This window comes from Lichenostomus cassidix, chromosome 17 (genome assembly GCF_008360975.1).
Source record: "Lichenostomus cassidix isolate B80296 chromosome 17, HeHo_3.0, whole genome shotgun sequence".
Classification (NCBI taxonomy): domain Eukaryota; kingdom Metazoa; phylum Chordata; class Aves; order Passeriformes; family Meliphagidae; genus Lichenostomus; species Lichenostomus cassidix.
In genome coordinates this window covers 3,461,224-3,476,709 of record NC_139497.1, presented here as the reverse complement: position 1 = coordinate 3,476,709, position 15,486 = coordinate 3,461,224, and the positions used below count along the sequence as shown (strand labels likewise).

At 50.5% G+C, this 15,486-nt stretch overlaps 1 protein-coding gene across 5 annotated transcripts in view; it reads right to left on the bottom strand.

Annotated features, from left to right (window-relative positions):
- Positions 1 to 15,486, bottom strand: part of VAV2 (vav guanine nucleotide exchange factor 2) — a 118,799-nt gene that overhangs the window by 24,695 nt on the left and 78,618 nt on the right. For all 5 annotated transcript variants that reach the window (XM_085076877.1, XM_085076878.1, XM_085076880.1 and 2 more), the window contains exons 4-5: positions 9,835 to 9,903; positions 1,588 to 1,690 (exon numbers count right to left, since the gene is read on the bottom strand). In XM_085076877.1, coding sequence (XP_084933003.1) covers positions 1,588 to 1,690; positions 9,835 to 9,903 — 172 coding nt within the window. The remainder of the gene's footprint in view (positions 1 to 1,587; positions 1,691 to 9,834; positions 9,904 to 15,486) is intronic.

Below are 15,486 nucleotides of genomic sequence, written 5' to 3'. Positions count from 1 at the left end.
TGAATTTTGGGAGGGGATTCAGTGATGGGGTTGTATGGATCATGCACAGGAACAGAGACCCTCTGTCCACCCCCTCAGAACTCACAGCTCAGCCCTGTGGGTTGGATGAAACCCCAGATTTTAATCAATTCATCTTACCTGCATATATCTAATCTGAAGCATGCAGAAACACAAGAAGCCATTAGCATCACACACTTGCTATTGCAACAAGTCTTACCCCCAGAAAAATTCAGTGTTTTGGCAGGTGTGTTAAAAATAGACTCTTTTGCTCAGGGATGGGGAGGGAAAGGGAGTTACAGCTCTCAACTCCAACACTGCTCAGCAGAAAATAACGTGGAGGGGAGAGTGAAAAACTGCCTGTTCCTCTGACCTTCATCCTATCCTACCTGGCTGCTGGAGCTTTCCCCCATTTTTGCCATTTATCCATGAAATTCCTACCAAAACCTTCCCAAGGGGCAGTTCTTGGGCCAAGTGGCTTTTGCAACTGGTGGCAAAAAACCACCAGTGGCCAACGAGCTGTGCTGATTTCAGATCCAAGCACTTGGTCAGGATCAGTGGGAATTTTTGCTCCCAAATCCGTTTTTGGGTTTTGGCATTCAGGGAGCTCCTCCAGCTGCAGACAAGGTGTGAAGGGATGGAATTCCTCAACCAGCATCGCCCTCAGCTTTGTCCCACTCCCACCAAGCTGGGAAAAAAGGAGGAATCAGAGCAAAGGATGCAGCCCTGCATTCCCAGGCTCTGTCTGGCTCAGCCACGTCCTGCTCCAGGGACTGAATTGATCAGTGAGCTTGTCCATTGATCCTGCTTTATTAGGGGAAGTGTGTACTGTTTGAACCAGGGGAGAGTAATTAGAGTCTGAGCAGAGCCTGGGGGTGGCAGATATTGGAGGGTGGGAGAAAACTGGGAAGGTCACACAGTGGAGAAGGTCCCTTCCAGCTCTGCTCAGCTCTGGGGACACAGGGAGGTGGCTGTGGGCACCTTTGGGAGGTGCAAGGGCCACCAGCAGCTCCCTGGCTCATCCATGGATTGGGATATTTGCTCCAGAGCCTCTGAAGACAACACAAGTCCCTCCATGAGGCTCACATTCAGGGTGTCCCATCAGCATGAGCTTTTTAGAGGTGACAAACACAGATGGCTCCTTGTCCCCAATGCCACACAGGTCCCTGGTGTGTGAACACCTCAGAGCCACCCAGGTAGGAGCAGCAGGCACAAACAAGAGCTGGATTCCTCACACAGATCTGCCAGAGCTCGCCCTGATCTAAAAATACCAGCAGCACCTCTGGCTGACGGAGCAGGAGGAGCTTCCCTGGAAAGGCTGGAGCAACACAGGCTCAGCAGAGAATTCCTATTTTTAGCTTGTCTTTTAGGGATTATTAGGTCTCCCTTTCCCCTCCTCCTCCCCAAACTGTTCAGATGACAGGCTGGGCTGGGAAACTCCTCGGAGAACCCCTCTGTGCTCCTTTTTAGCGCTCACAAAGCAATTCCCTTCCCTGCAGCATCACCTGCCAGTGGCACCGAGTTATTTCCTCCACGGAATGCCCTCCCTCCCCCTCCCACCGAGCTGTAAAAACACAGCTGAGTTGTTACCATGGGCTGCTGCACCTCCACTCGGATGATATCCTCGTAGATATCATCGCCCTCATCCTCGCAGGGCACGCAGTCGTAGATGTCCTCCCCCAGGTCGTGTTCACTGCAACGAGAGGGGGAAGGAGTTAGGAGCAATAACGAGGGGATGTTCACTGTCACTCCGTCAGGAAAACCTCTCCCAACAAGGAGGGAGGAGGAGAACAGTAAGAAAACCCTGTGAAAATTCATGTGCTCGCTGGTTTTCCCGGATCAGTGCTCGCTGTGCATTTCTTCCCGCTGGCTGGAGGCTGGAAAAGGCGAAAGGCTGCTCGACACGAGCAGGGATCACAGCCAAGAGCTGCTCCGTGCCCCGTGCCAGGCGTGCCCACCGTGCCCACAGCACCACGGGCTGCCAGCTCTGCCCTGCAGGGCTTTTGCTGGGCACTAATGGGCCTGGCTGAGAGGGACCTGCCAGCCAAGTGCCCAGCAGGACCATCTGAGCCACCAGGGCCACCAGCTCCAGCCCCACCTGCTCCAAAAGTTGCCCACAACCTCCTCTCCAGCATCAGGAGCAGCTCTTGTGTCTGAGTTTTTATCACACTCAGAGAATTCATTTTACAGGTTGGATTTTGGACTGCTTAAGGCGCTGCGTTCCCTCTTCACCTGATTTTGGTTTTCCTCACTGAAAGGCTTCCTTTGTGCCAACAAATCATCCCTTTCCCCCAGCCAGGGCTGCAGGAGCAGATATTAAACACTCATCCTCTGAGCAGTAGGAGAAACATCCCAGTCCTGATGGACCAAACCCCCCTGGACCATCCAGGACCTACAGCAGAGCCTGCACCAGGCAGCTCTCCCAGCCCTGGGTGTTCCATCCAGCTTCAAAAGCTCTGGGTCCATTTTACCTGACTGATGCACCAAAACATAAATCCCAATCCCTGCCCTGATGGGCAAAGAGGTGGTTTTTAATCCAGCATTTCCCAGAGGAATAGGAAGTTCTTTCTGATCTCACAGGGCCCACTAACAACATTTACATCAGAGAGAAATTAAGCAGCAAAACATCCCATTTTCAGAACCAGCCCCATCACTTTGGAGCTGCCCCTGCACTCACAGGCTTCAAAGGCATCCCAGAGACGCAGCGCCCAGTTTGTGCTAAAGGTGATGGTGTTCAGTAATTAATTATCATCTGAGCCTTCCCACCCCTCCCAGGGGCTCCTCAGCCTTGGAATACTTTTGAAAATTCAGCCCATATTAAACAGCAATTAACAAGAATAATTCCAGTGCTTAGATCTACAGGTGCTGACTGCTAAGAGCTCCCACTGAAGTCAATCCCACAGGATCAGGACAGTGTGAAACGCTGGAATATCAACCAGCGCTCGCATATTTTACGAGCTGTGTCTTTCAACAGGGGTATTAATTACACACAAATAAATCTAGGTGTAAAGCTGTGCTCCAAGTGTGACACTCAACATCTCTCTATTATATAGCAGGGAGCAGCAGAGCACATCTGCCTGCAAAACTGGGCTTTATTTCTCTGCCTAAACGCAGCCCTTTCCTTTTTTTTTTTTTTCCCTACAAACAGATTTATTCAATAAAAGTTTGGGGATTTTAAATAAATACCCTGGCATGATGTATCCATCCCATTCTTCCCGAGTGATGCATTGCAGCTGCTGCAATAATGCCCACTAATAGCTGGTGATCCATCTTCCCCCTCCCAGGCGTCGCCGTCGCCGTTATTATCTGCACCAATATTTATATTCTGGGCTCCACTCCTCATCCAGAGCCACTCACTCCCAGTTCCTGATGGATCTCCCTGCCTGCACCTCTCAGATTGCTGGCTGTCTCTCCATACATCATTCCCCAGGCTGGAGGGTTTTTGGGAATGTGGGGTTGGGTTAATGGCATGAGTAGGGTTGATGATCACTGGGGTGGTGCTGCTGCTGGAGCAGAGCCTGCTTGGAGGGAGGGATGAACATCTCCATCCCTGGGAGAGCTTGGGAACTGCTTTGGGATATGTGCAGGAGAAGGTGGCATCCTGAGGTGTCCCTCAGCATCATCTGGAGCTCCTCTCCCACACAGTCAGGTGCCACATGCAAGCCTCAGAGCCTGGCAGAGCTGCTGTCCCCAGCCTGGAGCTGCTGTCCCCAGCCTGGTGCTGCTGTTCCCAACCTACACAAATCCTTTTTTTCTCCTTCTCCAAGGAGCCATGAGCACTGTGGGAATGGAACACCCTGGGACACCACTGTGAGAAACCAGGCAGTGTGTGGTGCTGAACAGGTTTTCACAGAATCATCACAGCTGGGAGAAACCATCAAGATCTCAGCCTGAACTCAGCTCCACCATAATCACCCCTAAACCACATCCCCAAGTGCCACATGGGTTTTGCTCCATCATGGGATGAGACTGGAGAAGGAAGGATGTCCCACAGACCTGGCCACACCTAGACCAGCAGGGCAGAAATGCCTGCCAAGGGACATCCCAGCAGATCTGCCCACTGCCACCAGCCCTGGGACACAAACCCTGGGGTTGTTTGACTATGTAGGGCCACATCCTGACAGCATCCTGCCCCTCCCATTCCTCTCATAAAGGGGCTGAGCCTTGCTGCTCCACTCCTTCCACCTCCTCAACACCAGAACGAGCTCTTCCCATCTCTGATTTCTGGCTTTGGGTAAAAAACAGCACCAAATCCCATGTCCTGTGGCCATCTAGAAAGACACTTCCACTCCAGAGCACTGGGGAGCTGCACTAGAGATGCTCAAACCTGACATCCTTGGCAGTATTAACACACTACCAGCGTCCAGCAGACTGTTATTTACTAAAACACATTCTCAGTGCATCTCTGAGAAACACCAGAGGCTGCCAGTTTTATGGGGAGCAGTAAACCTCGAGGAGCAGCTCTCCTGGAGCAGCCCAGGAGCAGCCAAGCTCCTGCAGTGCCGTATGGATGTTGACATTGCTGCTTTGCACAGCTTGATCCTCACCTGTTTCCACGCTGTGCCTGTCTGAGTTGAAAATATTCACCCTCCCTGAACTTAAAACAGGGATTGGGATGATTTTAGCCAGTGGCAACCTGAGGACACACTGAATTCAGGCAGTAAATTCAGCACCCCAAGCGTGTCACGGGCAGATGGAACAACTTGAGCAAGGAAAGCCAGATCACCTCGTTCCTCACAAAGAAAAGCAATTTACTCCTTCAATAAAAGCAGCAGAGTGTGTGAGTTACCCGTGGGTATCAGAGCCTGTGATCTACTGCCTGGATTAGGAGATTCATTGACAGCTCTGGGGCTGGGAAAGGGATTTTAGTATCCTCTCAGAGTTAACACCAGCATTTGCAATTACTGTTATTAGGATGGATGCAACCAGCTTTGGGCTGGCAGCATCTCGCCGAGCCAGAAAAGCTGATAATGAATAAAGCTTTTCATATCTGAGGCAATTTCAGGCAAAAACAATGCTTTTGGCTGAGCTCTGCCTCGCTGGCAATGCCTTCCCTGCACTAACACTCACCCAGGCTGGCAGCAGCCATGCCAAGGAGCAGCTCCCAGAACAGAGGCACTGATGCTGCCTGGGAGGGAGGGATATGGAAGGAGAAACTCCACAGAATCACAGAATGGTTGGGGCTGGAAGGGACTTTTTAAAGACCACGGGCACAGACATGATGCCCCAATAAATGACATGCAGCAGGTCCACCACACTGAGGGAACCCTGCACATCATCTCTGCAGTGACACTGTGCGTAAGTGGGGAAGACCTGATGGATTTCAGGGCCACAGAAGAACCTCTCCACCCAGAAAAGCTGCCCTGGGAAGCTGATGAGTTTGTATCAGCCTCAGGAATTCAAGGATGAACCCTCACGACAAACCCACCACACCAAAACTCCATCCAAACCACGCTGAGGACAGAGCCAGAACCACCAGGAACAGCAAAAAAAAAAAGAGAAGGAGGGGACAGAAGGAGCTAAAATAAGACAACCACGACACAACCCCAAATTTCCAGTCCTGTGACCAGGGTTAAGAGCCAGAAGATCTCTGAGGCACCACAGCTCCAGGCTGGGAGTGCATTTGCAGGGTCTCTGAGGCAGCTGTGAGGCTCCAGTTTGTCCCAGTAATCCCCCACTTGCTCCTTCTCCCTCTGCACTCCCAGCTATAAATACCCAGCTCCTCCAGCCAACCCCCTCATTCAGGGGCTCTGTCAGAGAGGACAAGCAGAGCCCTAAATTTGCAGCACATTTTGGGTTTCAGGGTGGGGGAGTGTGAGATGTGCAGCCGCTGGACTCGAGATCCTGCAGGGTTTTAATTATCCAGATTGCACTTGGATGGAGACGCTCGTCTGGAAATAGCAGGAGAAGCTTTTTCCCATCTATTCTGCTTGGGTTTTGCGTTTCCCATTCCAAGTGGAACATTTTGATCCCAAGAAGGAGCCTCACACAGTTACAGCATGATCCCAGAAATGGCACGAGCAGGACGTGTGAAAATCAGTACAGGTGACAGAGAGGGACAGACACGTTTACAAGTGCTCTGGCTCGAGTGGCCCTGCACCACAGAGCCATTTATTTCAGGGGCTGCCGTGCCTGGCTTGTCCAACACGGCAAAAATAATGAGAAAAGTGGCAGCTAACTTATCATCTCACCTTGGCTCCTCCGCTCGTTACTTTTTTAATGCGTTTGAGAAATTCTGCTGATCACAGCACTGGTTTGGAAGATATCAGGGGGGTAGTGCTGGTGACAACAGAGGGAAAAGCTGGAGAAACTTCAGCAAGTGCCCAGGAGATGCATCACTTGAGGAATTGAGGCTGGGCAGGTTTTCTTCCCCCCTTCTCTAGGATGGAAAGTTTGGGAATACAGAATTTATCCCCAACAAATACATTTGTCCCAGTGCAGGGTTTGATGGGGATTTTCTCTGCCTAAAACTCTTATTTGGTCCTTTATGCAACACAACTCCTCTCCTCAAAACTAATTATCTCCAGAAGAGAAAATAAACGTAAAAGTTATGCAAATTAAATGTTTCAAGTCCAACCATTCACAGAACTTCTGCCTGACTCTGAATTCTTCGATCAGCCAACAAACAACCCCAAATCTGCCCTGTGTTTAATCTACCTGATGGTGACACTGCAGATGGACAGTGCCATGAAGTGGAGAAGGTTCATCATAAAGAAGGCCCTGGGGCTGTAAAGAGGACCAGGATTAATCACCCTCATAAATTTAATGAGACCAAAATAACTGGGGAGAGCCCAAGTGGCTGCGGAGAAAATTCAGGTTAAATGTTAAGTACAACTGTGAGGTACCAGGATGGTTTGGAGCAGCTGGAAGAGCCATAAAGGGGGATGGAAAAGCAGTTGGCAGGGAGGATGCTCAGCAGCAAGGTGGATAATTGCCTCCTGACATCAGTGGGAAGCTGCAGCTCCCATCCCTATGGATTTCCAGGAGCATCCTCAGGACAAGGGTGGCTCTGATATGGAGCACAGGCTCCAGAGGTGACCCCACGCTGCTGCTGCTGCAAAACCCTGCTTATTTTATGGCTAAACTGCCCCCAAACTGGCTGCTGCTGCAGGCTCTGGCATCAGGGCAGGCTGGAATAAATCAGGCAGCAGAGGACAATTGTCCCTTGACTGCTCCCCACAGCATTGATCAGGCACCACTTGCAAGGCGAGCAGCCCTCGCCATCTGCCCTGGCTGCCTGCAAGCTGCCATCTGGCCCAGGGCACAGCAAACCGAGGGGCCAGAGGGCTGGAAATAGGGAATCTGAGAACTTCCCAGCTCCCCTGATAGCCCTTTAGCTTCCCTTCCCCTTTCCATCACCAATTGTTCTTTTTTTTTTTTTTTTTTAAACTAAATAGCTGTTTCCAGGCAATTATGTGCCTTGATCTGCTGGCTGGGGATGTGTGTGGAGCAGGGATTAATCCCCAAAGGTGAAAGCACAATGGGGTCAGCAGGGCTTGAACACCCTTTAAACACACCCAGCTTGTTCCTGCAGCCCCTGTCCAGCCCTGGCTCTGGTTTTTGTCCCTCAGCTCCTCCGTGCAGGGAGAGTCCCCAGGATGAAGGTTGTCACTCTTCAGAGCATCATGGGGACAATGGGGACAAAGCCTGGTTCCTTCTGCTGCCCAAATCAGCACCTCCACCACAAATATGGTCACATTTTTAATGCTCTGCAGCACAGGAACTCAAAATCTCAACCCAGGGACACTGAACTACTCCACTTAAGTACTTATGGTTGAAATGAAGCATTCTGACTATTCTCAAAAAAACCTTCATTTACCATATGAATGCCTTGTCAGAACCAACCCAGTATTTATCCTGAGCTTTTTCTCCAGCAGCACAACACCCAGAGATTGGCAGATTCCCCTTTCCCAGAGTGAGCTGGTGGTGCAGAGCTCACCAGGGTTGTCCCTGAGGCCAGCAGGGACAGCAGAGTGGCACCTTGAGGTGACACTGCTCTCACAGGCAGGGCTGGAGCAGCTCCTTCCCCACATCAGCTCATTCCACTGCCTGCTGTGAAAATCACTTCCTCGCCTCCAAAAAAGCCAATTTTGGCTGCAGCCAGCCCTTCCCTGGATCATCAGCAATATTAAAGGCAGAGATGCTGGCTGGGCTGAATCATTCCCAGCTCGTGAATGCTGTCCTTGTTGAGCTGTTTGGAGAGGGAAGGAGTGAAGAAAGAGCTTTCTCATGGGTGCCACGGGCTGCCAGCACCCAGGGCCAGGGCACACCATTGGGATTGTCACATTCCCAGGCAGAGTTTCCTTGTCCAAGGGGTTTTTAGAGCTGTGGGTAATTTCTGACATTATTTTGTAGGCTGTGGTGCTGTGCACGGCCTGGCAGATCTGATGAAGGAATTTGGGCAATCCCTGCTGGTTTAAACATGACTTTTCCCTCACTGCCCCTAACTAAAGGTGTAAAAAAGAGGATGTTACAGAGAATGGGAAAACAGGGAAAGCTATAAACTGGAGATCTGGAACAGAACAGGACAATCAGCTGAAATAAACCTCCAAGTTATCTGATGGGCATCGAAGCCTCTTTCACTGAGGGACAAACCCACAGCCAGGTCTGGGGAGCAGTTTGGGAAGCTTTCCACCTGGACACCTTGTCCCCAGTTCAGCTAAAGCTGGGAACCCACTTCCAGCACCAAATAACACCCCAAAGCCACCCTGTGCCACAGCACTGCCATTCTCACCAGCACTTCCCACTCCCCACACAAACCCCTCTCCAATTAAAAACACATCTGTGTGTGAGAAGCAGGAATTTTAAACCCCAACACTAAAGGGATTTTGAGAACTTTTGGAGAAGAGGCGCAAAAAAACTGCTGTTCCTGAAAAGATCCCTTTCTGAGTTAAAACATTATTAGAATGCAGCTGCTGGGAGCCAACAGCAAGCAGGGAATTCCAGGGTACTCCATCCCCTCCGCTGGTAATTTATGATTTACTTTTGCAATAACTGAAGCCATAAGGAACTCATTGGATTAAGGAGCCTTATTATTCATGTTGTGGAACAATAATGTTTAACTGCACAAAGCCACACATCCAGTCCATCCCTCCGTGGGAAGCAGACTGCACTTCATAAGCAAAACCCTGGCTTGATGGGAGTGCTGCCATTGAATTCCAATAGTGCTGCACTTCACCGTGGCTGTTGCAGGTCAAGGTTGATTTTAAAAGCCTTGTTACATCATCACCAGGGGCAGCAAAACACAGACAGCAGATAAACAGAGACACCAGCAGCACCAAGGACAGGCAGGGTGAGGGACCTGTGGCTGCCACATCCCTGCAAGTGTTCAATGCCAGCCTGGATGGGGCTTGGAGCAAGCTGGGATCGTGAGAAGGGGTGGAATGAAATGGTCTTTAAGGTCCTTTCCAAGCCAAACTGTTCTCTGATTGCCCTGGGGCCAGCTGGTGGGGTCCAAAATCACCCATGGGGGATGCAGCACCCAAAAAAATGGGTACCCCACTCCCAGAGCTGGCTTTGCTCACCTCAGGGGATGAATTGTATCCCAGGGTTTTGGAGCTAATGGTGGGATTTAGGAGGTAGAGGAGATCCTGTAGGCTTGGCCCCTTTCACCCCCCAGCAAGGCTCTCAACTCAACCTGATTAGAAGTGACATCTCCCAGCGCTTTACACGGGAAAAAGACGGACTTTTGTCAGAGCACAAAAATCTCCTGGCAGAAGGATCAAAGCAGCCGTTCTGGCTCTCCCAGCCCTGCTGTCAAACTTTATCTGCCTTTGCTGGAAACCCACAGCTCTTCCCTGTCCGTGTTCCCTCCCAGGAGAAGGTGAGGCTACTCACTCTGCCAGCTCCTCCAAGCTCCGGTACACATCGTCGTCATTTTCCGTGGTCTCCTCCGAAGGGAAGGGCCTGGGAAGGAAAGGAATGACAGGGTTAATGTTGGTGCAGAGCCCCTGAAGTCAGCCCAGCCCTGAGCATCCTGCTGAGCTGAGGCTGTTTCGGAGCAAAATATTCACTGCAAATCCGTTTTTGTCCCAGGATGAAACCATCTCTGCTGTTTCCGAACAAAATATTCACTGCAAATCCATTTTTGTCCCAGGATGAAACCATCTCTGCTGTTTGCTGAGGGCAGAGCTGGCAGGGCAGGACAGGAGTGCAGGTGGGGAGGCTGGCTGAGCACAGAGCAGCACCTGAGCACCAAAATGAGGAGCTGCATGGTCTGACAGCACCTCAGAGCCTCCATGGCTGAGTCCTTCCTGCTGAGCTGCTGCTGCACAAACTACTCAGGAATGTGATTCCAGCCTGGTGTTGGATTTTTGGGATGGAGAAACACCTTCTCCTCCAGCTGTGATGGAGCCTGTTTACCTGTGAGCTCCTGCCCTGCTTGGGCACTCTGCACTGCTTCCCACTGGCATCTCCCAGCAATCCCACTGGAGTGAATGATTCCCCATGAACCCTGGGCTTCCTCATCTTAACTTTGTGACAGCTGAAAGAAGTTAAACCCCTGGAGATGAGGGAAAGGACACCAAAAGGGCAAAAAGCAAGGAGGGGAGAAAGCAGATTAAAAGAGTGAGGGAGGGAGTGGGGGGAATACAAGAATTCCTTGGCTCGCTCTGAAGCAATAACCAAATAATGTATGGAGGAGATGAAAAATACTGTTTTAATTAAACCCCACGTATTATTGCTGGCACAGGGCCAGGGTGGGCTGTGGCTCTGCTGGGGCTGGATGCACCTTGTGGCTATGGATGTGTGGAGCTGGGGGTGCCCATGGGCACAGCCAGCCTTGTGGCTGTGGGACACGGAGGGCTGGCAGCAGGACAGCTCTGTCCATCCTTCCTGGGCATCCTGGAGAAGGCAGGTGGAGCTCCCCAGGCTGGGAACACTCATGGGACACTGATGATGATGTGGAGGAGCAAAGCTGGATACACATGAACCTCTAACTACCCTCAGGAGCAATTTCCTCTTCTTCCCTCCCTGCCCATGATAGATTGCCTCTCTGAAAGATTTAATACACAGCCTGGTTAGCCCCCGAATTTGCTATTTTTGGATCCTTTCACTGGCACTAATTTGCTTTCTCTCCCCTGCCACACTTCACCCTTCCTCCGGCGAGCAGCTCCAGACTGAGCGCTTTGAGAAAGTGCTGAGAGCTGCAGTGAGTTCAATTAAAACCCGAGCAGGTGGTGAGCCCAGGGGGGAACAGATCCAAACAGACCCTCTGGTGACCCCAGACACAGAGCAGGACAATTCCATGCCCCACCAGCTATCCCAGCTGCCCTGCCTCTGCAACAGGGAGCACCCAAGGAGTGTCCAACCAGCCATGTGGGAAGTGGGAACACAGGAGGGAGGAATGCAAGGGATGCAAAGAAAATTTCTCTGGCAAGAAAGGAGAACTCAGGGGTGACCTCTGTTTAAACATCAGTTGTAACAACAATAAAAAATCCACCACGAGGCACGACCTCCTTTCCTTTACGTGCATCTTCTGCTCTTAATCTCTGACTATTTCCTTCCCCAGCAGTCACCATGCCAGAGAGAAAGAAGTAAAAGAGCTGTAAAAAATATTAAAATCACATGGACACGTTTCCAGGCATAAATCTGAGGTGTAATTGGTTCCTGGGATACAACCCCCCCATGTGAGTCAAGGAGGCAGCAAAGGGAGAAAAATATTTTCTAATGAGAGTTTGGTGGGGATGCAGCTCTGCTGGCCCTCCCAGCTTCACCTTGGAGTGAAAGTCAGGGCAGGGGAGGAATTAATAACCTGTGTCCCTGCCGTGGCAGCTAATGGCGAGGTAAGGACTCACAGAATGCAATTAGAGGGAGAAGTCACCCCGAGGTGAGGGTTACTAAATGGACCATCCAAAATCTGCAGCTGAAGGGCAGAGTTTGGGACAAAGCCTTGGGTTTTCCCTTTGTTCGTCCTTTGCTCTTCCCCAAAAATTCTAAGTGCAACAAGACAATTTAATTTAGCTCTGCTAACAGCCACTATTTAAAATACCTCCCTACTTTTGACTTCAGCTCCCTTATACACCTATTTAGGTTATTTTTTTATCACTGAACACACCCGAGCTGGCTGCAGAATGGATTTGATGTGGTGGGGACAGACTGGGGTAGGAGAGCTCTGCTCTCACTCCCACCCCATCAAGGCAACACAAAGAGAAGTCAGCTGGGTGATCTTTTAACCCACTATTTCTGAGAACCTTCACACAGCTCCTCCACTTGGCCCCAGCCATGCAGGGAGCAGCATCTCCACCCAGGAGGGTGATGGTGCTGCACCTTCCCCAGCCACGAGCTCCCCAGCAGCAAACACCTTGTCTGGGACCAACCTCTATGTCGTTTTTTTGGTAAAATGAGTGAAAATATTGTAAATCAAGAGGTCTGAAAGCTCCTGATTCCCTGGGGAATTCTTACAGAACTCCAGGCACGTTGCAACTTCTTACAAAGTCTTAAAAGCTATAGCTGGGAATGCCCAACAGTAATGAGCATTTTGAGTCCACTGAAGCCCAACAGGTTCGCAGAGATCCCAGTTTATTAAAATTCATTCGAAATTGTCTCTTATTTCATATCTTTAGCTAAGCACCAGCTTTTTTTACTCCAGCACCATGCAAAACCACCTGCTGAGCCATTCATCCTCCCAGCCCAATCCCACTCAGATGAAAAGGGAAAGCCCCCAGTGGCATCCAACAGTGCTGGAACAGGCTCTTGGAGATAATCAAACTCCCCAAGTAGACTCTTTCCTTCACAGACAAACCCCACAGCACTCAACAGCATTGCCTCCAGAGATCAAAGAAAGGAAGGGAAGCAGGATCGATCTGATGTGTTTGTTTTAGAGCTGAAAAGGGGAAAAAACACCAAGCAATTTGTTGTGGAGTTTGGAATGAGCTCCTCCTCTGGAGGGCAGGACTTGGGGCAGATGATGGTTCTTGACAAGTGATGCAAAGCACCCCCTTGGTCTTACAAAACATTTTGGCCACGTTCTGGATCTCACATGCACAGAGCTCCCTGCAAATGTAACACAGGCAGAGCCAGCCACAGCACAGCACCAGGGGGACAATAAATTCATATTTCATGAAGCACCTCATGCAAAAAAAACCCTCCCTCGCTCTCAGGTTGCCCCCTGATCCCTCCCACACCACATCCTCACCGGCCATCCCTGCACAGAGAATCCCTCAGCACTGCCTGCCTGCTCTCTCCTCTGAATTATTTAACGGGAAGAGCCAGGTAGGCAGCCATTCCAACAGCAATAAAGAGGGGGGTTTATTTATTTATGAGCATATCTCAGCATCTGGAGTGCCTTGTCCTAGCAGCTGAAGGCAGCTCCTCACCTCTGCAGAGAGCAGAGGGGCAGGGATGGGACAGCTCCAGTCTGGTGGGTTTGTGCAGCAGCAGCTTGGCCTCAAATCCTTGTGGGACAGAGCAGGGAGGACCTGGCATGGTTTAGTCACCACTTTTCCAGTCTCTGCTCTGATTTCTTGGGGTCAAACAGCAGCTCTGGGAACAGTAAGCCTGGTGGGAAGCAGAAAGGGAGGAAAGTCCCACTCAGGGCTCTCCATCCCAAGGAGCTGCTCCCACCTGGGGCTGCTCTCAGTGGACATCATTTGTCAGGCAGATCTGCAAGGAAGCTTTCCTGACTTGTGCAAACACCCTCGGGAGCCTAAAGGAGGTGATTTATCCCTTTCTGGAGGGGATTCCAGCCTCCCAGCACCAGCAGGATAATCTCCCCCCTGTTTTCCTTAGTCCAGGGATAACACTTGAGTGTTTTAAAAAGCAGGTGGAGTGTGTGACACCCAGGAAACCTGAGCTGCTCCCATCTGCTGTCCCTTCTGCGAGGGATTGCTTCAGGAATGGGAAGGACCAGAGCCTCAGGCTGGCACAAAGGAGCTCCTGCAGCTCTGCTGGGATGGATGGGGTTGTGCTGAACCCTCCTGGCCCAGAGTGTGGCAGGAAAACATTTCCATGGTGTGGAATCTACAGCCTGTAATTACCTTTTTGAGGATGTCCCAGCTCCCCTGGCTGGATGCACAGACCCCCTGACATCCCTGTTTTGAAGGAAGCATCGTGGCAATGCACAGAAAAGACACAGGACACTGATTTCAGCAAGATTTTGGGCTTCAGGCTGTGCTTTCCATGGGAAAGCTCACAGCCCCACAGCTCCCACACTTCCAGAAAAGTCCCTTCTGTCCCACTACTGAGGTTTAACGCTGCTTCAATCCCAAAATTTCAGACTTTAGCCATTCACAGCTCATCATTCTGATAGCTCCAACCTTTCCCTTCTCTTTTTATCTCCTTTTTTTCTCTAGGAGGGTGAGCAAGGGATCACCCCATCCCTGTGACAGTGTCCCCTGTCAGCCACCAGTTCTGGGACCCTGGGCACAGCACCACGAGCACTCCTGGAGCTGCCCAAAGAAAACCAGGAATTTTCCCAAGACTTTTGCACACCACTGAAAACGCCTTCCTCATCAGCTTCATGGAATCAGGCAGATCCAATCAGCATTAATTCACCAAGAGGTGGCAATGAGCTGACCAGGAACCAGCAAAGAGGTGACCTGGAGCTGCTTCTCGACCCCAATCTCCAAAATTTGGTTCCCATCTGGGAAGTGGGAGCAGCGTCAGGCAATGATTTTGGTCAAGTGCTGTGAGATAAAACCACACTATTAAAACCCCCAAATCCATTTCTATAAAGCAGAATAGAATCAATTCTCCCCGTGCAGAACAAGACCCATCAGAGCATACCAAAAAGTGCTGAATTTAATTGAAATCACACTGTTGTGCTACATTACTCATCTCTGGAAAGCAGCACCTCGCGCGGCGCCAAATTTCAGACACATCCCCTGAAAAATTGCAGTTCGCTCTTATTCGTGGTCTGGAACTCGCAGAAATTCTCACAAGATTAATTCTGCTGGAAATTCAGCAGGGGGGGGAAGAGGGAGTGACATCAGCAGATAACACAGAGATGATGATGAGGATGATGATTTTGCAGGAAGAGCACTCAGCGCAGTGTCAGCACCCAAGGGTGAGCTGCAGGCCCTGCTTTATCCTCAGCTCCAATCTGAACTGGAGATGAGAAGACAAGCAAATAACAGCTCATATAATTTTATGTTTCGGCACATTATCGGGTTTTTTAACAAGCCCTCGTGCAGCAGTGCCTTGCTGAAGCAACAGGGATGATTTTCTCCTCACTTCAGCTCCACGCTGACGAGAACAGATGGATGAAATCAAAAGGGGAATCAAAAAATGGCTTTCTTGAAGAGAAAGGAAGGAAAGAATCCAAACCCTGTGGGGTGACAGAACAACCTATCAACCATTCCATCAATACTGGAATGATTGCTCCAGTAAAGAGCTGGGATGTATCTCATGATATTCAACAACATCAGCTGTGGAAAACACCTGGTTAAAACACAAATCCCAAAATCCCCGTTTTTATCTTGCAGCAAAGGAGATCTTTCAGCACTCTGAGCTTTTCTGCTCTACCTGAGCGGCTGCCATCCTATGAAACAC